The sequence below is a fragment of the Oncorhynchus tshawytscha genome, linkage group LG14 (assembly GCF_018296145.1).
Source record: "Oncorhynchus tshawytscha isolate Ot180627B linkage group LG14, Otsh_v2.0, whole genome shotgun sequence".
In the NCBI taxonomy this organism is placed as follows: Eukaryota; Metazoa; Chordata; class Actinopteri; order Salmoniformes; family Salmonidae; genus Oncorhynchus; species Oncorhynchus tshawytscha.
In genome coordinates, this window is record NC_056442.1 from 10,355,089 (window position 1) to 10,382,335 (window position 27,247).

Below are 27,247 nucleotides of genomic sequence, written 5' to 3' on the forward strand. Positions count from 1 at the left end.
CAGATGTATACTTCTTCTAATTAGTCCACTTAGTGTTCTGTCTGAAACACTTTGGGTAATTGAACATGATTTAATTTACACCTCTCCTCCGCAGACATTACCTAATTCTACTGTACTGTAAGTGTTCAGTGGTTTTATATAGGCTGTCTGGATTTAAAGTGTGCTCAATATGACATTATGACATATAATTTGTATAATGAGGTGTGGATAACTATATGTGTGTGTATGCTTTGTGTGTGTGTGGTGCATGTATGGCTGGTGTGTGTGTTTGTGTGTGCCTGTCTGTGTGTGTCATGTACCTGCGCTGGGCCGCTGCGGTGAGCGACACTAGAGATTAATTACAATGTGACGGTGTCTCCTCTGTAGCTACCTCAGGGCTGGAGCTGTGATTTAGATAAATCACATCGTCCACTTCAGGGCTAGAATGAACTGCTGTAGATTTATATGGGCCTGGACTGCAACATGATATGGATGGTTTGGGCTTAAACTTAACATGCAATACTTTCAGCAGTTCCACATATGCAGAACGAGGGGTAAATTACTTACAACAAACAGTTCATTGGATTAGAGGGTCTGAAACAACGGAATGTTAACATATCATTATTTCTGTGGACACAACCATCCTTTGTTGACTCTGGTCAGCTCAGTATTGCTACCAGTGGCAGTCAGTGCTGTTTATGATGAGGGAGGACGCTATTTTTTTTTTTACACAGGTAGGTGCACACAGGTCGAGAGAGTTTAACTACGGTGTAATCATTAGTCCAACAGTGGCAAACGGGAGTTTCTTTTTTCCACAGAATCAGTATAATGATTACACCTGGAACGGTCGTCTGATGAAGAAGGATCGGACCAAAGCGTGGTTCATGATTTTTATTAACACTAAACACTAGAACAAAATAACAAAGTGAGAAACAAAACTGAAACAGTCCTGTCAGGTGCAGAACACAAAACAGAAAACAACTACCCACAAAACACAGGTGGGAAAATGCTACCTAAGTATGGTTCCCAATCAGAGACAACGATAGACAGCTGTCCCTGATTGAGAACCATACCCGGCCAAAACAAAGAAATACCAAATCATAGAAAAATTAACATAGAATGCCCACCCAAATCACACCCTGACCAAAACCAAAATAGAGACATAAAAAAGCTCTCTAAGGTCAGGGCGTGACAACACCCCTGATCACCTTAAACACAGTTCACTTTCATAGCATCCTTGTTGTATTCCTTCTCACCTCTATGCACTCTCCTCCTCTCACCTTTTCCCTTCCTTTGTGGACTTCAATGCACAACACATCAGCTGTGTGTGATCAGGCGAAAAAACTTTTCCAAGCCAAACCATGTAACCATAACCGCTACACACAGCCTACAACATAGTCCCCATTTGAACTAAAGTACCGTTCCTAGTCAACATAGCTAATAGAACTAATGTGTTAGTAAACCCGCTACAAATATGCAGTAACATTACAGTGTATAGTCAGTAAGCAGTTTGGCAGTTACACCGGCAGGTCCCGGGGGAAATAAATTCATCAAATCAAAAGCTTACCTTGATTTGGAAGACTTCCAGTGTTGTGTTGGATAGTCATAGCCAGCTAGCTAACATAGTATCCCTCTATTTGAGCCGGGTGTTTGAGTAGGCTAAATTAGCCAACTGCATTTGCCAAGTAAGTAAAACTTAAAGTGAAAAAAAATTATGAAATCTCTCTCTCCCTTGCTTCTCCTTCATTTAAAAAAAATTAATTTGCTCAAAATTGTTCAACTATCCTCTCTCTCTCTCTCTCTCTCTCTCTCTCTCTCTCACCTTCATTACAAAACAGAGTGTTTTAATCAATTATTTGTTGACATGTGAATATATTTAGTATAGTTTTATCTAAAAAGTAACTTTTTAAATGTTTTAAACATTTTATTTTATTAAATTCACTGAGGAGGATGGTCCTCCCTTTCCTCCTCTGAGGAGCCTCCACTGATTGCTACCTACTAGGAATGCTGGCCAACCTGTAGCATTAAAACTACAGCTGACAGGTACAACTGTAGAAACAGTAAATAGTCTTGCTTGCCTGACTCATAGCGATCCACAATGGGAAGAAACTACATGATTAGCCTCTTAAATATGTACCTTCTGGGCTGACAACGACTTTACCAATCAACCAAACAAGTAATCTCTGCAGAGTTGTTCCTGACAGCTCTAAACAAACAGATGGGAAATGGGAATGAGACAGCGATTATAGAGTCGTTAGAACTGAAGTCACAGAGCAACAGAGCCAGAAGCTACAGTGTTAGGATATTAATGGGAATGTTGCACTCACTGGCAGCCTCTGTCAGTGACTTGATCTGTTCTTATAGCCCTGGGCTGTTTGGTAGATTTAACGCAATCCTCCTCCTCATAGATAATAATGGGCAGACTGAGGCACGGTGTTGTTTTTTTCCCCCCCTAGTCTGGAACACTCAGCATGGGAGCAAAAATATCTGTTTGGGCCACAACTTGTGCACTTTGTTTTTGAATGATCATAGTGATAAAAGTAAAAAATGATTCTCTCTGGGAATAATGCATGTTAAAAAGACATCATATTCTCTCTGAATTGTAATTAGTTGGAAAGTACCTAACTATGCTGTAGCTGTGGTTGTCTCTTACAACAGGTCTTCGGGTGGAAAACTAAACTCGTAATAACTTTTGGGAAGTTTCTAGAACAACCGTGATTTGTCATAGTGTCATGAAAGCCGGGACAGCTTGTGGCGACGCACACACTCCATGCGGGTGGTTTATATCATAGCTTCAGTCCAAGCTCCTGCATAGCTACCCGGCACAGCAAAGGAGGTTAGTATCCCCATCCCTACTGTTCTCTGTCTCTAGCTGAACCACTGCTTTGAGCCCAGGACTGCTCCTGTCCTCCCATTTGACAATGATTAAAAATCTCTCCTCTATTACAGTAGAAAAAGCTCAGAAGAAGAGACTCTGAGCGTCTCTTCCTCTTCCCACTTCCTCCCACTGCCGCTGCTTCCTCCCCACTTTATGACAGCTGTGACAAAATAAGCAGCCCTCTCATTATGTTATATGTAAACAATGGGAAAGGGGACTGTATGGAGATGTCATGTTCGACAATCAAGCAGGGGACCTCTGACACGCAGCCACCAGCGTATAATAAAGTGGGCCTGACTGCCGCGTCTCCTCGACAAATGACACCACACTTAATTTGCTGTGCAATGTTCCTGTAATTAGAGTGAATTTGGCACAGGCACGGGGAAAGACAGCTAGATCAAGGTCTTGATGAATTAGGGGTCCACTGTCAAGATCAAATCACATTAATCAAGGTGGCCGTGTGTAGAGACAGGTTTTTCTACCCCCTCTACTTCCCTGGTGCTGTGATAAATAGCCCTGCTGAAGCCAGGCAAACAGTATGTATCACCATCAAATCTACTGAATTGAAATGGAAATGAAGCCGAACACTATTTCCAGAATTCGATTGACTTTTTTGTGTTTTACCACTATCGTTTTTAAGATAAAGGTAACGTCTTTACTATAGCAAAGTCAAAGAACGTTCTGGTTCAATTTCCCTTGTGAAAGAACTGAGATGTCGCTACCAAACCAACCGTGGCCACTACTAACCAAGCTAATCATCCAACGGACGGCACAGTAACCTGAAAGTTGAATGAATGTACATGTAACCGTCATAGAACCAATTACTATGCTGTACTGGAGACCTCTGTACGGTGTGAGAGCGTAATGATGCTGTTTTCCTGGGACCAAACAGATTAGGACCACTATAACACAGTAATGAATGTAGAGGACTGTTGTAGGTAGAGGGGGAAAGGTTGTGTGTGTGTGTGTGTGTGTGTGTGTGTGCGTCATGTCATTTGTGATGGATCCAGCACTGTATAGCTAACTAATGGAAAGAGGATGTGTATTGGCTGGCCACAGGCTAGTAGGTTGATACTTGGCAAAAAGCAAAGCTGTCCCCCATAATCATCAACTGTTATAGGAAATGAGGTATGTGAGGAAAAATGGTAACATTCTGTATTAACTGACATTGGATAGTCATTTGTACTTTTTAAAGATAATAATATTTAATCTGTGATATTAAATCTGGGCAACACTTTTGCTCTCATCCTTCCAAATGGAAGGTTGCCCTTTAAATGCTATGCAGCGTTGGCTAAAACAAGGCTATCTAATAGCTAATTGCTATGTATTAGTGTAAACAGCGTGTGTATACAGTAGAGACCTGCCTGAAGAAGACTTACCCATGCATGGCATGTAGGGTGTGGGGTTCATAGTGATATCTTCCCTCGTGGTGACGCATGTCAATCGGGATGGGCGTGTGGAACGTAGGGAAGACGTGGTGCGGGGCTGCAGAACAGAGAAGAAGAGGGTGAGACGGAGAGAAAAATTGTTCAGACTTAAAAATAAGAGTTGGGCTTCTCAAAAGCTACATTTCAAAGGCAAAATGCGGTTACAATAAAGCAACATGAATTTCAGAGCAAGCTGAGCAGTTTTGCCTAAAATATTGGCACTATCGCACAAGAGTGGAATAAATAAATTATCAAAGTCATCCTAAGAAATCCTACATCTTGAACATAAAAGATCTCCAACTGGGCTTTTGACAAAGACCTGCAGCTAGTCAGTCTTTGAACTAAAGGGGGATGATGGACTGCATCAAGGAGAACTGGAGCCCGACGCAAACCGGGCCTGACAGCCTTGGGAAGAGGCTTCTTCTTCTAGCCCCCTGCAACAACAACTACCCATTCAAACAGTAACAGCACGGCCCTCGTCAGACATCTGAGCAGGTGGTAGACAGTAGACTCTGTAGACAGCACTGACAGGGTAGTATACTGTACCCAGCTACTCACTCAGTCACACTTTAGTCTAGTCGAATCAAATTCCCGAAATGCCACAGTATTATTTAGCTGAGAGAGAAATCATTATTCAGGGTTATTACAGGCTCAGAGACAGAGCCCAATGAAACACACATTAAATCAATTCTAGTTTAATTTACTTAAGATATATTAGTACATTTACAAAATATAGTAAATATTTTGTAATTGAAGGTCCTTTCTCAGCAAGGCTGTTGGAAGACACCTGATGTGCAAACTTTTGTGTAAGACACACAGATAATTTTAAGGTACTTTTCAATGTCACGTTACTGTATTAGGGTTAGCATGAAACAGCTTTAAAAACAGCTTTACAGTCTCTTAACCAAAACCAGACACAGGGATTGTATTATTTATGTCCGGAAACACAAGAGAGCACAGCTGGCAACGCATGGAAAATTGAAAAAAAGCAAGAAATGAAATGTAGCTTTTATGAGGCTCAGGTCATTATAAAACATTTTGATGTAAGGTATTTCAAGACAAATTTGAGGGCCTCAAAAGCAGACGGTCGAGGAGAAGGACCGTCTCCAACCGGGAACTCCCCCCCCCCATACTAAGGCACCGGTCGGTCCAGGATCCAAACCAACAGGAGGCATCCCTCTCCAGGCCGTACCCCGCAGCAGCTGGTCCTACTTTATGCTTTCCAAGAAACTCCCTGGCTGAGATTGTTTCTCCATCCAGAACCTGTTGAAGTGAACGCTGTGCTGCGTCAACTGCAACAGAATGGCTGTGTTTCACTGCAGCGATTTCGAAAGCAACCCTCGATGACTCTGGCCTGAGGGTGATCAAATGGAATTCAGTGAGGAAGCTAGAAGTCCCCCTCTGTCTCTCTCCTGACCACACCTCTTTAATGGAGAGAGTGCTGGGCAGGCAGACCTACTCTGTACAAGTTCTTTGTACAGAGAGGGCAGAGTTTGTATAAGCTAAGGACACAGAGGTCAGAGGACAATGTGGGCGGAGAGGAGCCAGGCCAAACGTCTTATACTAGCATTCACAGAGAAGACCTCTGGTAATCTGGGCTGAAATAGGAGCTTCTCTGTCCACCCACCACCACAGAGTGGTTTCTGTAGTGACCACAACTGTTGGCCTGTTTGAAAAGGCTTCGTTGTAGTGGACCGTCCCATTTTTGGGAAGACTTGGAGCTCTTACTAAACATCCCTGTATGAAAGCCAGCGAGAGGGGACCTGCGTCACATCACAACCAGCAGTAAAGTACCTCGGACAAACAAACAGCAAGAAGTCAAACCGCTAGGCAGCAATAGTAAAGGTCACGGGATGTGTGTCACAAAGACCGATTCTTTGTTTGCAAATACAGAAGTTACAGAGTTGCACTTTTCACTTGACAGGTCAAAGATACTGGGCAGCGTCCCACCGAGTCAGAAGGGACTGTTTATAAAGTGCTGAAAGGACAGGGCTGTTGGAAGACTGGTTCTATTTTAGCGTTGTTAGAGGGATCAGACTAGGAAGCAGGAGAGGAGCTTAGAGAAGCGCGGAGGAGGAGGAAGGAAGCGCTGGCTATTTCCGGCTTATAGCCGTCCACCACCGACAGGGCTGTATACAATGAGGAGAAGAAGAGGAGAAGAATGGTGCATCATTCTTAAACAGTCCCAGCTTCCATTATTTAGCTCCCCCCTCCTTTTAGTAACGTCCCACACCATGGAAAGAGAATACTCCCAGACTGAGATCCAACCTCATCGAGGCGCCACTTCACACGACACCATTAATCAGCTGACATGGTCACAGTCTTTTCTGTAAAACAGTCACTCGTTTTCGGGTGTTATTTTCAGAGCTCCAAAAAAAAGTTTCCCCCCCTTTTGTTTGAGATGAACAAGGACCTTGTTTTAATTTGCAGATCTAATGGGCCTCCGTTCAGCCGGTACCTACACCCTTCAGTGAGGTATAATCCCACCCGCCCCCTGTAAAGTGTTCCGGTGGGGTAAAATGAATGTTAGCAGGGCAGCACTCTGACAGCCGCGGCAGCTCCATATTTAATGACTTGTATTTTAATTATGTCCCTCATTCACCAGGTACACCATCTTCCTTGGCTTTTCTCGACAGCCTCCTTTTTTTCTTTTTATCACCGGGCTCAGTCGTACAGATAATAAAGTTCTGGTTTAAGGTAATTACTTAATCAGGACAAACCTGTGTGTTAAGCAGCGCTATTAAGCGGTGTGGTGATAAATCAGAGCTGTAGTCGATGGTGTGATGCTGCTGGGCGATTACATCCACGGTCTAATCAGTCTCTGGGAGACCCTTGCGGTCGTTAAGTACCTAAATTACACAAACAGCGTGCTAACAACACGGTGCTTGTCGCGAGGCCGTGGAGGAGGACAGAGGAGGCCCATCGGGATGTTTGTTAATACCAGCCAGGCAGCCACCGGCACAACGCAGCATGCTCACCTTCTGCACAGTGATGCATGGAGGTTATTGGTAGGTGGCTCAGGACCTAGCTGACGAATTCTGATATCTTCCCCCTCCACTCCCTGTCCCGCAACTCATGGTGGAGGTACCGTAAATATTACACTGAGGTTAACAATTCAAATTGACCAGTAACAGGGAGGACGGTGGAGCTTTCGGTGTAATTCCTTAGAATCACATTTGTATTTTCAAAGCTTTTAAATTGAGAGGCTACTGAGAGCTATTCCCGAAAGCCAATCTGAAAATCTAAAGCCGCTTGTTCCCCTGCCATCTCCCAGAGTGCCGTGCAGCACGAGGCCCTGTGTGTAGCAGCAGTTGGCATGGGGTTTTGTAGTTAGGACCCCAGGCAGATTGTACTGGAGGTATTTCCTGTTTGCGTGAGGCTAATTTCCCCTGTCATTCTGCTAGTAAAACAGAAAAGCTTTTAATTTCACTGCTGAGGTCTCTCCTCTCAGGATATCCATTAATCCCAGTGAGCCCATTACGCCATCCAGATCTGGGATCAGTTTGGACCTGAAACAAGAGGGATGTTATTTTTGCCTGTATAACAGAAAAGCAATAGGACTGTCAACACCGGATGAAAGTATATTCTGACTTAAAGACAGACACAGAAAGGATTCCACTCTGTATAATTGTGGGAATGTCCCTGAGTGGATGAAATAGCATGAAGAGTTGGAATGTTTTTTTTTTTTACCATCAAATGTGTTTTAGTCCTCCAGGTCAGTCCAGATCAGGCAATGCAATGTACAGTATGGTCCCATTAGAACCCAGTGTCTCTGCATGTGTGTGTGTGTGTGTATATGTGTGGAGGGGTGTGTGTGTGTGTGACGATGAGAAAGTGAGAGGGCCTGCTGCGGTGCTCCACCAGATGTAAAAACAAATGTTATCACCCAAAGACTAATAGATGTGAGGGCCTAAGCACCGGGACATTCCAACACTGTTTCCCCCATGGGGGGGATTGGATCCAGTCAGTGAATCAGGTGAACACATGCAGCCTCCTGAACTCTCCAGAGCGCTCGCCTTTTGTTCTCCCCCGCTGCGTGTGAACAATGGACCTGTCTGGGTGATAGAATAAACCCTGCTCAGGGTTGGCCATTCCCCCAACTGGTCCACTGGGTTGACTGGCTCAGGACGCCCATGCTGCCTCTTCTGCCTGCCCCGGGGCTCTCTTAGGGCTACGCTACTGACAACGTCCCCCCCGAGTGGTGAATCCTTTTGTTGATATGTGAGAAATGTAATGGCAGGTGTCCCGTAAGGGATGAAATTAGTGGCTAATATGTACGCGTGTGGAATTAAAATAGCAGCTTGCAGTCATTTTCATGTGTGATTGATTCTAGCGGGCTTATATAGAGTCATCCGAGTCCTATGTTTAAAAACAGGGGCCCAGGTCAGATGAAACATTTTACTGATGTGTTCTGTCATACTTATGAACACCTGTCAATATGAGTTTCCCATTGTGAAAGATCAATATCCTCCGTTCTCACAGATGAAGTCACTTTTCCGGAATAGGTCAGTGAGTGTTGAGTGTGGCCACATCATGGTGTGGGTGTTGGGAGCTGCTTCACTCTGTCATGTTTAGGTGACCCAGTACTGGCTACTCTTTGTCTCCTGTCCCTCCCCGACCCCTCAACCCCTCTCTCCCCCATTATCCCCTCCCGTAATTCACCCCCTACCATTATTAATGCTGCATTAACTTGGCCTACACTTTTAATGAGCCTGTTTTGGTTTGCACTCACTCAACCACCCTGCTCAGTCACACAAAGAGGCCTATTATTCTGGTGACAAAACATCACTATGGTGGAAAACGCCTGTCCCACAGACAGGGGAGAAAGACACACAGAGTCCGGTCACATAGATCCACTGCTACAAGACTACGGAGAAGACGGACAGTGATCTGCTGAGGGGAAGGGAGTCAGATAGTTACAGCGGCAACGCTCCTCTGTTTTAGCATGTTGTGTTTAAAACAGCTGTGGAGCATTGTTGTTGTGCCGCCTGCCTGCCTGTCTGTCTGCTGGAGTTTTGAATGTCAGGTGTGCTTTGCTTTATGGTGTTTTCGGCCAATAAAAACAGAACCCCGGGCATGTTTCCGTGACGAACACTTCAGAGGGGGAATATGACTCAAGCATGAGTCACTCACACAACAGCTTTAAAGGCCCACTCTGTGGTAGAACCCCACTAGAAGACTGCATTACTAAACACCACAGTATCTCTATGCGCTGTGGCTGTCGGACTAAATCGCCTCTTCAATTGAAAAGCAATGACAATACGATCGATCAGTCAAGTTACCATCCTTATTCTAGAACCAAATTACATTTCTTAAGCCATATGTTTTTTCACCAGAGCTTGCATTTTTTGTTGTTGCTAGTCTCTAAAACTAAATAAAGCTCAGACACCAGAGAGAGGAAAGGTAAAAACAAGCGTTGGCCATCTTGAGACAAAAGCATATACCCTCAAATAACCACTCCTCTTAAATCACAATACTCTGTGGCATTGTGCAGACCTGCTGGAGTGGGGCCATTTCCTGTGTCGTGGGGACGGGCCTGTCCGTCATGTTGTCAGACTACAAAGTGAGAGGAATGGCCTTGGAATGCTGACTCACACAAGTTCTGTCCCTGCACTGTGCTCTGTGGGGCGCCGGCCGGGTCCCAGAGGCCCCTAGTGTGCATGGCAGGTACAGATAACGATCTGTGGCCCTGACCCCTCTGACTCTCTGCTCGCTGCGTTCCCAGATCACCCTATAACGCAACTCCCGCTGGTACCCCCAGGACGGGGCGCGTGATGCCCAAATAATTTGAATACGGTCCAGAGATCAGCTGGCTGCCCCTCCTAGATCTCCGCTCGGTGCTGTCCTCTGCTCTCCTCTCCTCTCAGCAGAAGAAAATCACACAAGTTTACAATGAGAAGGTATGAACGTAACTGAACATAGAATGGAAACGTTCCAAGGTCATAACAACGACCTTGATAAGGAACAGGAGAATAAAGAGAGTTAATGCCCTTCGTGGAACATTTTCAAACAAAACAGGACAGAGTAAAGACAATAAACACACAATGTTAATGAGAAACAAAACTCTGTTAAAAAACATAAAGACCCTAAACGTACTATTTTATTGGCACGCCTGCACCACACGTCAGCTGTTGTTATCACAACAGTTAATGAGGAACGTCTGTTCTTTTATTTAAAGATGACCAATGCCAAAACATTTTTTACTCAAGTATTTTTTTCCCTCACATGTGAAAGTCGCCACAAAAGAGTTTGCATGAACAGAGAAAACAAACACTTAATACAGCCAGGCTTTTTATGGAGAGATGATGGTCGGCAGGAGTCTGTGAAGCCTGTAGCCTCACTAGCCTGTGAATCCCAGACCAGTGTTTCTGACTAGGGCCAAATATCACTCCCCTGACCCTGCTCCTCCACTGCCTTTCTTTCATCCCTCTTTCTTCAGACGTTGCGACGGGAGCCTGCTCCATTCTTGCTCCAGCTCTGCCTATGTCGCGCTCACTGCTCTCGTTCTCACTTCCGCACTAAGCAGCAGGCCAGGCCACACATTGCAACAGCCAACAGGGCTCAGCCAGGAGGATATCTCCACTCTAGTCTCAGACCCCTGGCCAAGAACTTCAGTCACATCCCTTGACATGTTCTGTAGTCTGGCTGCAGTAGCAGCTGCATGTCTCTGTGTGTCAGTAAGCTACATCCCACCTAGCTTTCCTTTGGTCACACACACTAGACTATTCAAAACCTCTTTAACGTTCTGGCAAATATTGTTGAACAAGCCCTGTGCACACTTGCAACAATATGCCTGTTTTGTCGGCTGAGGGGCCTGGATGAGGCTGGGGCCAGTCTTTTCTTAAGGCTGCTGCAGTGACTTGACTCCACCACCCTCTCCAGCCATCCCTCTCTCTCCCTCTCTCTCTCTCCCTCTCTTACACATCCCCAATAGGATACCCCTGACCCCTGTAATTCAGGGGCTGAATACCAATCGCAGGGGCACAAAAAACCCAGGCAAATAGAGCAGTGTGTAACGATAAAGTGCTCAGTCTGGGAAAGTCGTCGCCCACACAAAGAGAGAAGAGTACACAGTCAAACACGAAACTCAAGCCTCTAACATCTAACCGAGTATGAGATTAACAGAGATCGGAACAACAAGTCACAATCAGATAAGGGATATTTTAACAAGGAATTCAATCCGTGGAGAAATCACCGTTTTGAATTTCCGTTTTATTAAGCAATCAACTAAAGCAGCAGTAGGCAACCCTGTTCCTGGAGTGTTGTGGGTGGTGCCGGCTTTTGTTTCAACTCGGCACCACACCTGACCAACTGAGCTAAATGATCAGTTCAGTGATTGCCTCAATTCAACACACCTGGTCTTCCCGGTCAGTTAAATCAAAGACACGAAGTCCCGCAGGGTTGCCTGGCCCTGAACTAAGGGTTAGTGCTTTTGAGATCCCGAGGCAAACAACACAATGGCCATCCATTGCCCATGAGACAAGCTATGCAGTATGATAGACTGTGTCATTGTGTGGTCATTAAAGTGAGACGTTGTTGAAAACCTCTTCCTTCAGTCATTATAATTAGACCATGTGTCCATGACTTGTGAAATTCCGTCATTAGAAAAGGATAAATGAACAACGTGATTTGTGACCTTATTCTAGTCCAGGCCTGCTTAGCTAGTTAATTAGTGTGTACACGCTCAAGCGTTGGGTGGAAGACAAACCATGTTACGCCAACAATTAGTCTACAGAAGGACCATTGGCCTACTGAGCGCATCAGAGACAGTAACAACAAACACTACACTCATTTCATCCATTTGTCGTATACCTTAATTAACATGCCTACTGTACAAAAAGAACATTAACGACGTATAATCCCATGGTCAAATAAAAGACACTCAGAATTCTGCTGCTCGGGCTTTAACCTTTCACTGCAGTGGGCTAAATCAGGGTCACCGAGTGTTTCTTGGTAGTCTTGAACCAATCTACTTTAAAACAGAAGTGTACGCCTCACACACATGGTTAAGGGCTTGAACAAAGAAGACACCTGTACCATGTCAGATATACAGTTGAGTTTGCATCCCAATAGTATACTTTATATACATCACAGAAGGCTGAAATATAACAAAAAGGTTTGACATAGAATCACTGGATTTTCGTTGTTTAAAAAAATATATATCTTTATAATTTTATAATTTTGGTCATTGACTGCAGTAAAGGGCTACAATGGAGTAGCCTCATCCAAGTTTTCCAAATAATGCTATAATCTTGAGCTGCACTCTCTAAAGAAAGAACAGAACAGTGAAGGTTTTTAGAAACTGAGACCCTGATTGTCAATTGTCCTCAGACTCAGCTACTATCAATCTGACCAAGCCTGGGTACCAGGCTCTCATAATTACATGGAGGAGAGCTCAGTGATTCCCGTATAATTTGAGAGAGGAAGGAATCCCCTTGATTGTGATATGAGGGGCCAAGCATGGGTCCTGCTGACGTGGAGAGCGCGTCTCCCTAAACCCTGCTTGCTGCATCCCACCTGTGTGTGTGTGTGTGCGTGCGTGCATGTGTGTGTGTGTGTGTGTGCGTGCATGTGTGTGTGTGTGTGCATGCGTGCATGTGTGTGTGTGTGTGTGTGCGTGCGTGCGCTTGCATGCGTGTGTGTGTGCGTGTGCATGAGTATGGGGCCAAAGCAGAGAGAGTGCTGCTGTGCGGGACCATCAGTTCTACTCTTGTTACACCCCAGACGCTGGGTCGGCTCTGTACAACTACAACCTCCAACCACTACAAGGTAATAGAGCAGACAGGTTGTCAGTTATGATTGAGTTTAGCCTTCAATGAGAAATGTGTCATGACACCCACAGCTCAGAGATGAGTTTTTCCAAAATGTGTTCCCGCTGTGTTTTAAGTTGAGTTCCAACCACATGGGGTAGAGATAATATTTAAATGAAAAAGCTAGCATATGAAGTAAGTTAAATCAGACAGATTTTGTTGGTCAAATTATTCTGTTAAATTTGCGTATCGGTAGTTGATCTTGAACTCAAGCCAATGTAGAAAAGGTCCATCCATCCCTCCCCTGTTTTTAGCACACTGTTCAGTGAAATCTGCAGGACTGCTAGCCAAGTCATTAGCTAGTGAAAACAGATCAATCTCTCACTATTTAGTCTCCTTTCACCTTCTGACTTTCGACATCCTCCACTTCACCGCCGTCAATGGAAACCCTGTGTGCGACTCAGATGGCACCCTACTACCCTATGGGCCCTGGTCAAAAGTAGTGCACTAAATAGGGAAAATGCTGCCTTTTGGGATGCCCCTCTGCCTCGGTTTGCCCTCCCTGCCACTTCACTCAAGGGCCACTGGGTATTTAAACTTTCTCTATGTCTGTTCTGTCCTCATTGGAATCTCCTTCCCCTTCCCTTCTCTTCCCAGGCCTTTTTTTAAGGCAGGCAGACTGACTGATGATGGGGGATCAGGAGAAGTGCAGTGATGGGAGGAGGAGAGGAGAGGAGAGGGAGAGAAACCCCCATTTGGGGGAAGTACAAAGGGTCTCATTGAGAGGCAAGTCTTTCGTCAACCCTGAGGGGAAGAGACGTTCATTACTGGAGGGGAATACGGTCACCTTCGTTGGGCCTAGTTCTGTCAGTTCCACTGGAGGTTGGTGGGACTTCCCAGCTCTACTGGGGTCTAGTTCTGTCAGTTCCACTGGAGGTTGGTGGGACTTCCCAGCTCTACTGGGGTCTAGTTCTGTCAGTTCCACTGGAGGTTGGTGGGACTTCCCAGCTCTACTGGGGTCTAGTTCTGTCAGTTCCACTGGAGGTTGGTGGGACTTCCCAGCTCTACTGGGGTCTAGTTCTGTCAGTTCCACTGGAGGTTGGTGGGACTTCCCAGCTCTACTGGGGTCTAGTTCTGTCAGTTCCACTGGACTTCCCAGCTCTACTGGGGTCTAGTTCTGTCAGTTCCACTGGAGGTTGGTGGGACTTCCCAGCTCTACTGGGGTCTAGTTCTGTCAGTTCCACTGGAGGTTGGTGGGACTTCCCAGCTCTACTGGGGTCTAGATCTGTCAGTTCCACTGGAGGTTGGTGGGACTTCCCAGCTCTACTGGGGTCTAGTTCTGTCAGTTCCACTGGAGGTTGGTGGGACTTCCCAGCTCTACTGGGGTCTAGTTCTGTCAGTTCCACTGGAGGTTGGTGGGACTTCCCAGCTCTACTGCGGTCTAGTTCTGTCAGTTCCACTGGAGGTTGGTGGGACTTCCCAGTTCTACTGGGGTCTAGTTCTGTCAGTTCCACTGGAGGTTGGTGGGACTTCCCAGCTCTACTGGGGTCTAGTTCTGTCAGTTCCACTGGAGGTTGGTGGGACTTCCCAGCTCTACTGCGGTCTAGTTCTGTCAGTTCCACTGGAGGTTGGTGGGACTTCCCAGCTCTACTGGGGTCTAGATCTGTCAGTTCCACTGGAGGTTGGTGGGACTTCCCAGCTCTACTGGGGTCTAGTTCTGTCAGTTCCACTGGAGGTTGGTGGGACTTCCCAGCTCTACTGGGGTCTAGTTCTGTCAGTTCCACTGGAGGTTGGTGGGACTTCCCAGCTTTACTGGGGTCTCGCTGTAACTTTGGAGACTGACTGACTTGAAGTTCCAATACTTGCAAGGGTGTTCCTGTTCTGTGTTTCATGGACTATAGCTCGATTGATGAACTAAACTATCCGATGATTGCTTTTACATTATCCGTGTGCATTATACACGTATGTGAGAGCATTGAATTGTGTGCTCAAGAAATGTATAGTAAATATGCATTTGGATTTGGTCTGGATTCCTACTCCTACTAAGAGCCTTTTATTGAAGTCTTTTAAAATTCTCTCTGGTTCTCTCAGAGAGAGAATACGGCTTGCTAATAGGGGCCCGTTGACTTCGCTGTGCTTATGAGGGAAAATACGGCTCAATCAGGGAATTTAACCACCTGCACTTGTTTATAGTCATTAGCAGTTGGCCATGGGCCACTGGTGATGTGTGGACTGGACGTGTTATAGGTTTTACAGTAAAACTATTAAAAAAATACAAGACCTTTTAACAGAGGTGGAACACCTAAGGTTTCACTGTTATAATATTTGATTTCAAATCCATAAATGTACTGTAACCTGGTATTTTTTGTAACGATTCATAATTAGCGGACAAATACACTGCTGTGGTGTTTTATCCTCACTTGAGGTTTGATTTGCGTAGTAAACTCTTGACTGTCTTAATGAGATGTTATTGCTTCATCTCCAGCTGTTTGTCTCCGTAGTCACAAGGCAATTAGTCCGCCTTCTCTTATTTCAAATCCCTTTAAGCAGTGTGATAATAGGTCAACTTTATTGCACTACTACTAAAGCAGTTAAATATTGCAACTGAAACACAAAAGGGGACAAATTATTATTATTTTGTATAAAAAAAGGTCCCCCACATTTCTTTGCTACAATATTTATTTTCCTATGAATGGTAATGCCTCAAAAAAGGAGTTTGAGGGAACTGAAGTGGCTAGGAGTTGATGATACATGTCCCAAAAAATGACCTTATTTATTTAATGAAATATCCAATATCCCACCTCATAGCTCATATTTTCCTTTTTGATAACATTACAAAGACAAATTGCTTCATAGAAGCTACATTTTCTTCACTGTATGTGGCTGAATACGCATGGGAAACACTGGTGTTACCACTAACCAGTCTTAAATCCAAACAAAATCACATGTCATTATGATGGACAACTGAAGCAGGAGGCCTGAATAGATGTGAGGGGGTCTCATTGTTGATCCAAACGGAACCCCCTCCGACTCGCCACCCTGCTCCACACCCACCCATCCAGTCTCCTGTGTCTCTCTCTCTCTCTCTCTCTCTCTCTGCCTCTCTGCTTCAGCCCACAGATTTCTTATGTCCTGCTGCCTCTTTCCTTCTATTTCCCTCCTCCTTCTCTCTCTTTTGTCAGATGGAGTTAGGAACGGGCCCATGCTGGGATGGGCAATATTTCCACGTCAACTCTTTGGGCCTTTATTATCATTGCTTAAATGAATAAGCATTTCTTTATTTGTTCATTTTAATCTTTGTAAAATTATCGGGGGAATTAATCAACAACTTGGGTCAAGCCACAAGCCATTCAAAGTACCTAGTTATCAAGTGAATTAAAACTATTTCAGGTCCAGTTAACAAAATGTAGGGAGCCCTAATTCATTCATGGGGCGGCAGGGTAGCCTAGTGGTTAGAGCGTTGGACTAGTAACCGGAAGGTTGCAAGTTCAAATCCCAGAGCTGACAAGGTACAAATCTGTTGTTCTGCCCCTGAACAGGCAGTTAACCCACTGTTCCTAGGCTGTCATTGAAAAGAAGAATTTGTTTTTAACTGACTTGCCTAGTTAAATAAAGGTAAAATTCATTTTTAAAATTACTTGCATTAATGTTTTATTTATTTTAATTTTATTTCACCTTTATTTAACCAGGTAGGCTAGTTGAGAACAAGTTCTCATTTGCAACTGCGACCTGGCCAAGATAAAGCATAGCAGTGTGAGCAGACAACACAGAGTTACACATGGAATAAACAATTAACAAGTCAATAACACAGTAGAAAACAAAGGGGGGAGTCTATATACAATGTGTGCAAAAGGCATGAGGAGGTAGGCGAATAATTACAATTTTGCAGATTAACACTGGAGTGATAAATGATCAGATGGTCATGTACAGGTAGAGATATTGGTGTGCAAAAGAGCAGAAAAGTAAATAAATAAAAACAGTATGGGGATGAGGTAGGTGAAAATGGATGGGCTATTTACCAATAGACTATGTACAGCTGCAGCGATCGGTTAGCTGCTCAGATAGCTGATGTTTGAAGTTGGTGAGGGAGATAAAAGTCTCCAACTTCAGTGATTTTTGCAATTCGTTCCAGTCACAGGCAGCAGAGTACTGGAGCGAAAGGCGGCCAAATGAGGTGTTGGCTTTAGGGATGATCAGTGAGATACACCTGCTGGAGCGCGTGCTACGGATGGGTGTTGCCATCGTGACCAGTGAACTGAGATAAGGCGGAGCTTTACCTAGCATGGACTTGTAGATGACCTGGAGCCAGTGGGTCTGGCGACGAATATGTAACGAGGGCCAGCCGACTAGAGCATACAAGTCGCAGTGGTGGGTGGTATAAGGTGCTTTAGTGACAAAACGGATGGCACTGTGATAGACTGCATCCAGTTTGCTGAGTAGAGTGTTGGAAGCCATTTTGTAGATGACATCGCCGAAGTCGAGGATCGGTAGGATAGTCAGTTTTACTAGGGTAAGCTTGGCGGCGTGAGTGAAGGAGGCTTTGTTGCGGAATAGAAAGCCGACTCTTGATTTGATTTTCGATTGGAGATGTTTGATATGAGTCTGGAAGGAGAGTTTGCAGTCTAGCCAGACACCTAGGTACTTATAGATGTCCACATATTCAAGGTCGGAACCATCCAGGGTGGTGATGCTAGTCGGGCATGCGGGTGCAGGCAGCGATCGGTTGAAAAGCATGCATTTGGTTTTACTAGCGTTTAAGAGCAGTTGGAGGCCACGGAAGGAGTGTTGTATGGCATTGAAGCTTGTTTGGAGGTTAGATAACACAGTGTCCAATGACGGGCCGAAAGTATATAGAATGGTGTCGTCTGCGTAGAGGTGGATCAGGGAATCGCCCGCAGCAAGAGCAACATCATTGATATATACAGAGAAAAGAGTCGGCCCGAGAATTGAACCCTGTGGCACCCCCATAGAGACTGCCAGAGGACCGGACAGCATGCCCTCCGATTTGACACACTGAACTCTGTCTGCAAAGTAATTGGTGAACCAGGCAAGGCAGTCATCCGAAAAACCGAGGCTACTGAGTCTGCCGATATTAATATGGTGATTGACAGAGTCGAAAGCCTTGGCAAGGTCAATGAAGACGGCTGCACAGTACTGTCTTTTATCGATGGCGGTTATGATATCGTTTAGTACCTTGAGTGTGGCTGAGGTGCACCCGTGACCGGCTCGGAAACCAGATTGCACAGCGGAGAAGGTACGGTGGCATTCGAGATGGTCAGTGACCTGTTTGTTGACTTGGCTTTCGAAGACCTTAGATAGGCAGGGCAGGATGGATATAGGTTTGTAACAGTTTGGGTCCAGGGTGTCTCCCCCTTTGAAGAGGGGGATGACTGCGGCAGCTTTCAATCCTTGGGGATCTCAGACGATATGAAAGAGAGGTTGAACAGGCTGGTAATAGGGGTTGCGACAATGGCGGCGGATAGTTTCAGAAATAGGGGGTCCAGATTGTCAAGCCCAGCTGATTTGTACGGGTCCAGGTTTTGCAGCTCTTTCAGAACATCTGCTATCTGGATTTGGGTAAAGGAGAACCTGGAGAGGCTTGGGCGAGGAGCTGCCGGGGGGGCGGAGCTGTTGGCCGAGGTTGGAGTAGCCAGGCTGGAAGGCATGGCCAGCCGTTGAGAAATGCTTATTGAAGTTTTCGATAATCATGGATTTATCGGTGGTGACCGTGTTACCTAGCCTCAGTGCAGTGGGCAGCTGGGAGGAGGTGCTCTTGTTTTCCATGGACTTCACAGTGTCCCAGAACTTTTTGGAGTTGGAGCTACAGGATGCAAACTTCTGCCTGAAGAAGCTGGCCTTAGCTTTCCTGACTGACTGCGTGTATTGGTTCCGGACTTCCCTGAACAGTTGCATATCACGGGGACTATTCGATGCTATTGCAGTCCGCCACAGGATGTTTTTGTGCTGGTCGAGGGCAGTCAGGTCTGGGGTGAACCAAGGACTGTATCTGTTCTTAGTTCTGCATTTTTGAATGGAGCATGCTTATCTAAAATGGTGAGGAAGTTACTTTTAAAGAATGACCAGGCATCCTCAACTGACGGGATGAGGTCAATGTCCTTCCAGGATACCCGGGCCAGGTCGATTAGAAAGGCCTGCTCACAGAAGTGCTTTAGGGAGCGTTTGACAGTGATGAGGGGTGGTCGTTTGACTGCGGCTCCGTAGCGGATACAGGCAGTGAGGCAGTGATCGCTGAGATCCTGGTTGAAGACAGCGGAGGTGTATTTGGAGGGCCAGTTGGTCAGGATGACGTCTATGAGGGTGCCCTTGTTTACAGAGTTAGGGTTGTACCTGGTGGGTTCCTTGATGATTTGTGTGGGATTGAGGGCATCTAGCTTAGATTGTAGGACTGGCGGGGTGTTAAGCATATCCCAGTTTAGGTCACCTAACAGAACAAACTCTGAGGCTAGATGGGGGGCGATCAATTCACAAATGGTGTCCAGGGCACAGCTGGGAGCTGAGGGGGGTCGGTAGCAGGCGGCAACAGTGAGAGACTTATTTCTGGAGAGAGTAATTTTCAAAATTAGTAGTTCGAACTGTTTGGGTATGGACCTGGAAAGTATGACATTACTTTGCAGGCTATCTCTGTAGTAGACTGCAACTCCTCCCCCTTTGGCAGTTCTATCTTGACGGAAGATGTTATATTTGGGTATGGAAATCTATGAATTTTTGGTGGCCTTCCTGAGCCAGGATTCAGACACAGCAAGGACATCAGGGTTAGCAGAGTGTGCTAGAGCAGTGAGTAAAACAAACTTAGGGAGGAGGCTTCTGATGTTGACATGCATGAAACCAAGGCTTTTTCGATCACAGAAGTCAACAAATGAGGGTGCCTGGGGGGTGTGATACATGTGTCTATGTATGTTTAGACTTCCTCCCCTCACTGTACTGTATTAACCTCAATGTTTGTAGCATGCATGAAGGTGTGAACGGATCTACTCCGCACTTAGCATTGTCAGACTGATCCTACCAGCACCACCAGGCAGAATGATGTGGGAGGACGGGAGCTTGTTTTGGGGGTTTGGCACAGCCGTGACGGCCCTCACATAGCCAAGACGCCTGGGAGTCTCCTCTCCTCCTCTCCCCCAGCAGGGTGAGGCTTGCCTGACTGACTAATGGAGGGAGGGAGGGTTCACCTGGAGCCCAGGGACAACTGGCTGCCAGCCAGACTACTCTTGGCAGGGTAATGTCTACAAAACACAACACGATCGAGTGAAGAAAAACAGGAGGAGAGAAAAACAAAGCAATATTACACCACAACACAAACACTCTGATGGTGTCTCGCACGGCCCAGTCAGGACTCACCCAAGGCTGTCCTCTTGTCTCCTCCTCTCCTCCCTCTCACTCTCTTCCCCTTTACCCATTTATCCTCCCCTCATCATGCAAATGAGCAATGTGTGCAGCAGGGCAAGCACCCGCACACGACAAAAGCGCCTGAAACACAGACTGTTGCTGCAGCCACAGTGATGTGCAATGCTCAATAACTCTCTTCTGGATGGGTGAGTATCACAGATCAGTACCACATGAGTACATCTGCTGTCCTGTTGCCTGGTGCTCCAGTCCTGACCCCATCAGTTAACTACTGAACATGCGGAGCGGGAGCTCTGAGAGGCTCTGTGGGGAGAGGCTGAGAGATGTGTAGCCTCAGCTTGCCTCTTCTTTGAGCAACTGACCCAGCCCACTGCAATGAAGACTCCATGTTCCAGATAAACAGACAGCATCATGGTAAAGTGAACCTCGGTTGACCGTATGAGGTTACGAGCTAAACGAACACACACACACACATGTTGTGTTTTAATTCTGCAGAGGGCAGATGTGTCTAAGCTGAGGTCCGTTATGAGAACTTTAGTCAGTCTGGTTTGAGCCCAGATGACCCGTCTGCCCCTCGCTAGGGTCCCACGCCCTGATCTGTTTACACAAGGAGTGCACCACGCTAGCTGTCCCCGGTCCAGTGTGTGTGCATGTGTGTGTATCTGTGTGTGTGTGTGTGTGTGTGTGTGTGTGTGTGTGTGTGTGTGTGTGTGTGTGTGTCTCCCTTCCCACGTGCTCCCCTTCCCCTGTATCTGTTTATTATGGTTTGGGTAATCCACAGGCCCTGTGGCTACACTGTCAGACAGTAAGCTAACAGTGGCAGTCTAGGGCTGGGCTGCATCCCTAACTCAGAGCAGTGGGCTAGGGATCACTGGAGCATTGGTAGTGGCAGCAGATTCCCATGTTCTGGACTACAGAACCCTCTCCTCTCTGTCTGAGAAGGGTAGCTCACTGGGCCTGTACTGCAGCCTACAAGGGCAGTAATTTGAACTTATAAGAACACAACACACGGCAGGGAAAGCAGCGCTAAATCAGAACCTGCTGGGAATGGTATGCCGCTTCTTGAAGAACAAGAAGAACAAGAACAAGAAGAAGGGGGAAAAAGTGGGGGAGTTAGACTCTTAATCCCCTGAAGCATCCATATATCGCTCTCTAAATCTCTCCCAACCTCTCAAAACCTATCTCAACCTCTCCCAACCTCTCAAAAACTCTCTCAACCCCTCCCAGCTCTCAAAACCTCTCTCAACCTCTCTCAACCTCTCTCAACCTCTCCCAACCTCTCTCAACCCTCTCTCAACCTCTCCCAACCTCTCAAAAACTCTCAACCTCTCAAAACCTCTCTCAACCCCTCTCAACCTTTCCCAACCTCTCTCAACCTCTTCAGCCTCTCCCAACCTCTCTCAACCTCTCTCAACCTCTCTTCCAACACTTGCTCAGTGCATGCTAACTAAGTCTAATGGATTTGAGAGATTTATGTCTCTAGACGTTGTTGCCCAAAGCTCACTATTACATTAGACTTTGAACTTGGAATAGAAGTAAACCAATGGGACAAGTATTGTTTGATACCCATTATTACAGGGACTGTTAAGAAGGTCTAGAAAGCTCCTCTTGATTCACAGTGATGAACCGGAAAACCAAGCCTTCAGCTAACAATACCTAGATTGATAGTTTACTGTTGTCACCTTGGCATAGTTGTATTTTAATAACAGAGGTCTCACCTTTTGAAATAATTCACAGTCTTGGACATTCAATACAGCTGCAGTGGCTATGGTTTTGTTTCCATGAGCTGTTTCGCTTGAGGGAAACAAAAATCACGCAACATAACATATATCTGATATCTGTAGTATCTAGGCCATTCATTTTTAAACTTTTAACTCGCTCTAATCACAAGCATATCCCAGCACAACAAGAAACAACTTCTTGAAAGAGAGAGAGAGAGAGAGAGAGAGAGAGAGAGAGAGAGAGAGAGAGAGAGAGACAGCAAGAGAGAGAGAGAGAGAGAGAAAGAGAGAGTAGGTTTTATCTGGGCAATCTACTGCCCTGCCTGTAAATGGACAAAAAACATAAGAAAACACTTCTGTTTTCACTTAGTCTACCTAATCTTCATGGCTAGCCAGTCCCCCAGATCCAAGTTCACATAAAAGGGAGAAGGAAGACGACATCTTGGGAAGCCAACTAGCTAAATGTTTTCAAAAAATGCCACAGAAATGTATTTGTGCAGAAAGAAATCCCATTACCAAGCCCGATTATTCTGTCCTCAGAACAACCGAATGTTTCCATGTGGAAAGACGTGTACGCTCTATTGAAAGACTACGACCACTACTACCTAAGAGCACAGCAGTTACAAATGACCCAACTGGAACGAGAGGAAATCCAGTTCAAAATGTGCAACTGTAATTCATTCCATTGACTTCTTCATCAGTACATGCTCATATTAGACACTACCGATACAGTATGCCTTCCTGTTTCTTTATCCTCTCTCAAAAGCACAGTATATGTTACTGTTCACTGTTAATTGCATTTTTGGATATGGATATATGGATATAAAATGCCACAAGGTTGTTCAGAATGAGAGATCCCAGTCTGTCTAAGTTGTAAGTAAACATTAGTTCCCAGTGTCAGGGGGCTTGTCTCTCCTCTCTTCTCTCTCCCTGATAAGGCCTCATTTAGACAGAGACAGAGAGAGAGAGAGAGAGAGAGAGAGAGAGAGACAGAGACAGAGAGAGAGACAGAGAGAGAGAGAGACAGAGACAGACAGAGAGAGAGAGAAGAGCGAGAGAGGAGAGAGAGAGAAGAGAGAGAGAGGAGAGAGAGAGGGAGAGAGAAGAGAGAGAGAGGAGAGAGAGAGAGAGAGAGAGAGAAAGAAACAAGAAAAGAACATTCCCTTCTCAGGAAGATTAGTGGCCGTCCTTTTGGACTAGTTGGAAGAGGTGGACTGGGGGACGCAGAGGCTTTTTCTGCCGCATTTCTCTCTGCCAGCGGCCTGACCCCGAGTCCTTCCTGCCTGACCCCCGAGTGCTCCCTGCCTGACCCCAGAGTGCTCCCTGCCTGACCCCCGAGTGCTCCCTGCCTGACCCCGAGTGCTCCCTGCCTGACCCCAGAGTGCTCCCTGCCTGACCCCGAGTGCTGCCTGCCTGTCCCCCGAGTGCTGCCTGCCTGACCCCGAGTGCTCCCTGCCTGACCCCCAAGTGCTCCCTGCCTGTCCCCCAGTAGCTCATGTGCTGCTGCTGCAGAGGGAGCCAGTGGTGGGGGCCGGGGGCTGGGGCCCGTACATCCTCGATCCAGCCTCAGCCCCCATCAATTATTCCCTGCTGTAGCCAGGCAGCCCCCGGCCCTAGGACCAGACATTAAGGAGGTGATAAAGAAAGCGTCCTTATCGCTAACACACCTCTCTTTAAAACACTATTTACACAGCCCAGACCCATCCTCCATCTCCATCCATCTAGCAGAGGACCCATTGACCAGGGTCTGGGATTCCATTTCTCCTATCCAATCTAAATAATGTTACTGTTAGCTCTAGCCACCTTCATACCGACTAAGGCATGATAGGACCTAAGCACTTTAACAGCCAGCAATGTTTAGCCCAGTAAAGATAACTACAACAGTGCCGTCCGTCATTGATCATTACCTCTGTTCATTACCTCAAGAATAACATAGGCATAAGTCATCGTCTGTAAGAGGAAACAGGCTCAGAAGAAAATATATCTCATTGTTTTGTCCCTGGACTCTCCTCTCCCTCTCCGCTCCTCTCCCTCTCCGCTCCTCTCCCTCTCCGCTCCTCTCCGCTCCTCTCCCTCTCCGCTCCTCTCCCTCTCCGCTCTCTCCCTCTCCGCTCCTCTCCCTCTCCGCTCCTCTCCCTCTCCGCTTCTCTCCCTCTCCGCTCCTCTCCCTCTCCGCTCCTCTCCCTCTCCGCTTCCGCTCTCCCTCCCTCTCCGCTCCTCTCCCTCTCCGCTTCTCTCCCTCTCCGCTTCTCTCCCTCTCCGCTCCTCTCCCTCTCCGCTTCTCTCCCTCTCCGCTGCTCTCCCTCACCGCTTCTCTCCCTCTCCGCTCCTCTCCCTCTCCGCTTCTCTCCCTCTCCGCTCCTCTCCCTCTCCGCTCCTCTCCCTCTCCGCTCCTCTCCCTCTCCGCTCCTCCCCATATCATGCTCCTCTCCCTCTCCGCTCCTCTCCCTCTCCGCTTCTCTCCCTCTCCGCTTCTCTCTCCCTCTCCGCTTCTCTCCCTCTCCGCTCCTCTCCCTCTCCGACTCCTCTCCCTCTCTGCTCCTCTCCCTCTCCGCTTCTCCCCCTCTCCGCTCCTCTCCCTCTCCGCTCCTTTCCCTCTCCTTTCCTCTCCCTCTCCGCTTCTCTCCCTCTCCGCTCCTCTCCCTCTCCGCTTCTCTCCCTCTTCGCTCCTCTCCCTCTCCGCTCCTCTCCCTCTCCGCTCCTCTCCCTCTCCGCTTCTCTCTCTCTCCGCTCCTCTCCCTCTCCGCTTCTCTCCCTCTCCGCTCCTCTCCCTCTCTGCTCCTCTCCCTCTCCGCTTCTCTCCCTCTCCACTTCTCTCCCTCTCCGCTCCTCTCCCTCTCCGCTCCTCTCCCTCTCCGCTCCTCTCCCTCTCCGCTTCTCCCCCTCTCCGCTCCTCCGCCTCTCCGCTCCTCTCCCTCTCCGCTCCTCCCCCTCTCCGCTCCTCTCCCTCTCCGCTCCTCTCCCTCTCCGCTCCTCTCCCTCTCCGCTTCTGCCCCTCTCCGCCCTCTCCCTCTCTGCTCCTCTCCCTCTCTGCTCCTCTCCCTCTCCGCTCCTCTTCCTCTCCGCTCCTCTCCCTCGCCGCTCCTCTCCCTCTCCGCTCCTCTCCTCTGGCGCAGTGGGACTCTCTGAGCCTGTTTAGGTCTGGCCTGTGGGGGCTGTGGGACTCTGTTTAGTCCTGGCCCCGGGTCCAGGGGGCCAGACCGGGAGGTGCTAAGTACTTGGCATCCTCCCTACGGGCGGCCCGACTCAGCAGAAAGAGCCGGAGCGTTGCAGGGGAGAACCAGGGGGCCGAGAGGCGCTCGCCGCGCCACATCAATCACCCTCTCCAATGACAAACTCACTCTCAGCAAGATGTATGTCACCAGCCACCAAAGCCAGTGAATCAAACATTACCAGCAGAATAGCACCAGCTCTGGCCCCCATGGCTTAGTTTAGAAAGCATGGATAGAGAGGTGAGAAAGGTATACAAATAGCTTAATCCTTTGAAAACAAACGTTGCTCTTTTCCGGTTTCTCAGCCACTGTTACAGACCTTCCTATATTTCACCAGCATACAACTCTTTAAAAATTTTTTTTATTCAAATAACGAAATTATATTTATCAACACATATCAATAAGAGTTGAATAACATTATAAGGCAAATATTCACCTCTTCCCGAAAATCTCAGCACAATTTCGACAATGTATGATGTCTGTAAATGCCTTGCAAATTATGAAACGGATTTGAAATCATAAAAGTCATGCATGAAACCCCATAAACCTATACTGCCCGGGCCGGCAGCCTTTACAACCGCTAACCAGACAGATGCAGGCTGTCACAGAAAATACAGGGGCTCATTTCAATTCATTAAAGGGAACCAAAACCCTGTGCACGGCCCAGTGGTGAGGGTTAGATGTGCTGTGTCCAGGCCCGGCAGTTACCAATGAACACACACATACAGACACAGACACACACACACACAGAAAGTGAGGCCAGCCATGCTTCAGTAAACAATGTGGGCTGCAGTCCAGAAGTTCAACTCCAGACTTTTTATAGGTCCAGTTAACATCACCTTCCTGGTCCTTCCACCAATATAAAATACAAACTGTGGACAGGAGCAGCAACTACCCCCCCCAGGCTGGTCGGTCGGTGCACCTGGCCCCCCATTTTAAACAAAGTGACTCCTACTTGAGTCCAATGTGTGCATGCGTCGACGCCACCCCCCATTTCCATAGACCTCTGGGATCGGAGACCAGACCTGGGCTGCCTGCATGTTCACATCAAATAAATGACCGCTCCATGATAAATGGTTCTATTAGCAATCCAGATTGTTAAACTCTGATATAAAAGATGGGAGCGGCCCATTCATTTCACCCCCACCCTTCCGGTCTACACACATAGAGCGCTTGTTTTTTGTATTTTATTTTACGCGTAAATAACATATTAAAACTCTGCATTAGCCCTGTCCTCTGATAGAGAAGATATTGTTGTGAATAAATAACACAGACAGGAGAATAAAACAGGGGGGATTCTATAATGGAGCTGGTCGGCCATGTCTGGTCCTCTGAGGTGGGCCCGACTTAGCTGACAAGGATCCACCAGCCCGTAGTAAACTACACACTGACAATAAAGCTACAGCGCCGGGAACAAGAGGCGGTATATTACAATGGTCTACTTTTCATTCCAAAGCAGGAGGCGGTTCTGCTCGGGAATGTGCTTTTTAAGTTCAAGGACCTTGTCTCTTTTGGCTGCGCTCTCACTGCATACTCACTTATCCGTGTCTGGCAAACAGGAATAATAATGCATGTTATTGAGATAAGTAATTGCCCTGTCTTGGTGTGCTGGCAGATTTTGAGACCTATGAAGCTGTAACTCGGTAAGCTGGTTCTACCCAGACCGGATTCTATTGGACTGAGGGTGTGAGTGTGTGATGTTATTACGATTCAAATATGGACGGTGACACTATTCTAATGGTGATAGGGTAAAGGAGTTATGGGAAGAGAGAGATGGATGCGGGTTTAACACAGCAGCTCCACTTTAGATCCGCAGCCAGGGAGGACAGAGAGAAACACAAGCCTGGAACACAGCACCAGGCAGAGACCCAGTAGAACCTGAGCCATTGCAGACCAGGGGAAAGCATAGTTATAG

The 27,247-nt window shown here is 46.9% G+C and overlaps 1 protein-coding gene across 1 annotated transcript in view; it reads right to left on the bottom strand.

Annotated features, from left to right (window-relative positions):
- Positions 1-27,247, bottom strand: part of LOC112266529 (zinc finger protein GLI2) — an 88,015-nt gene that overhangs the window by 43,014 nt on the left and 17,754 nt on the right. The window contains exon 3 of the mRNA XM_024444086.2: positions 4,237-4,342. Within this exon, the coding sequence (XP_024299854.1) occupies positions 4,237-4,342 (106 nt within the window). The remainder of the gene's footprint in view (positions 1-4,236; positions 4,343-27,247) is intronic.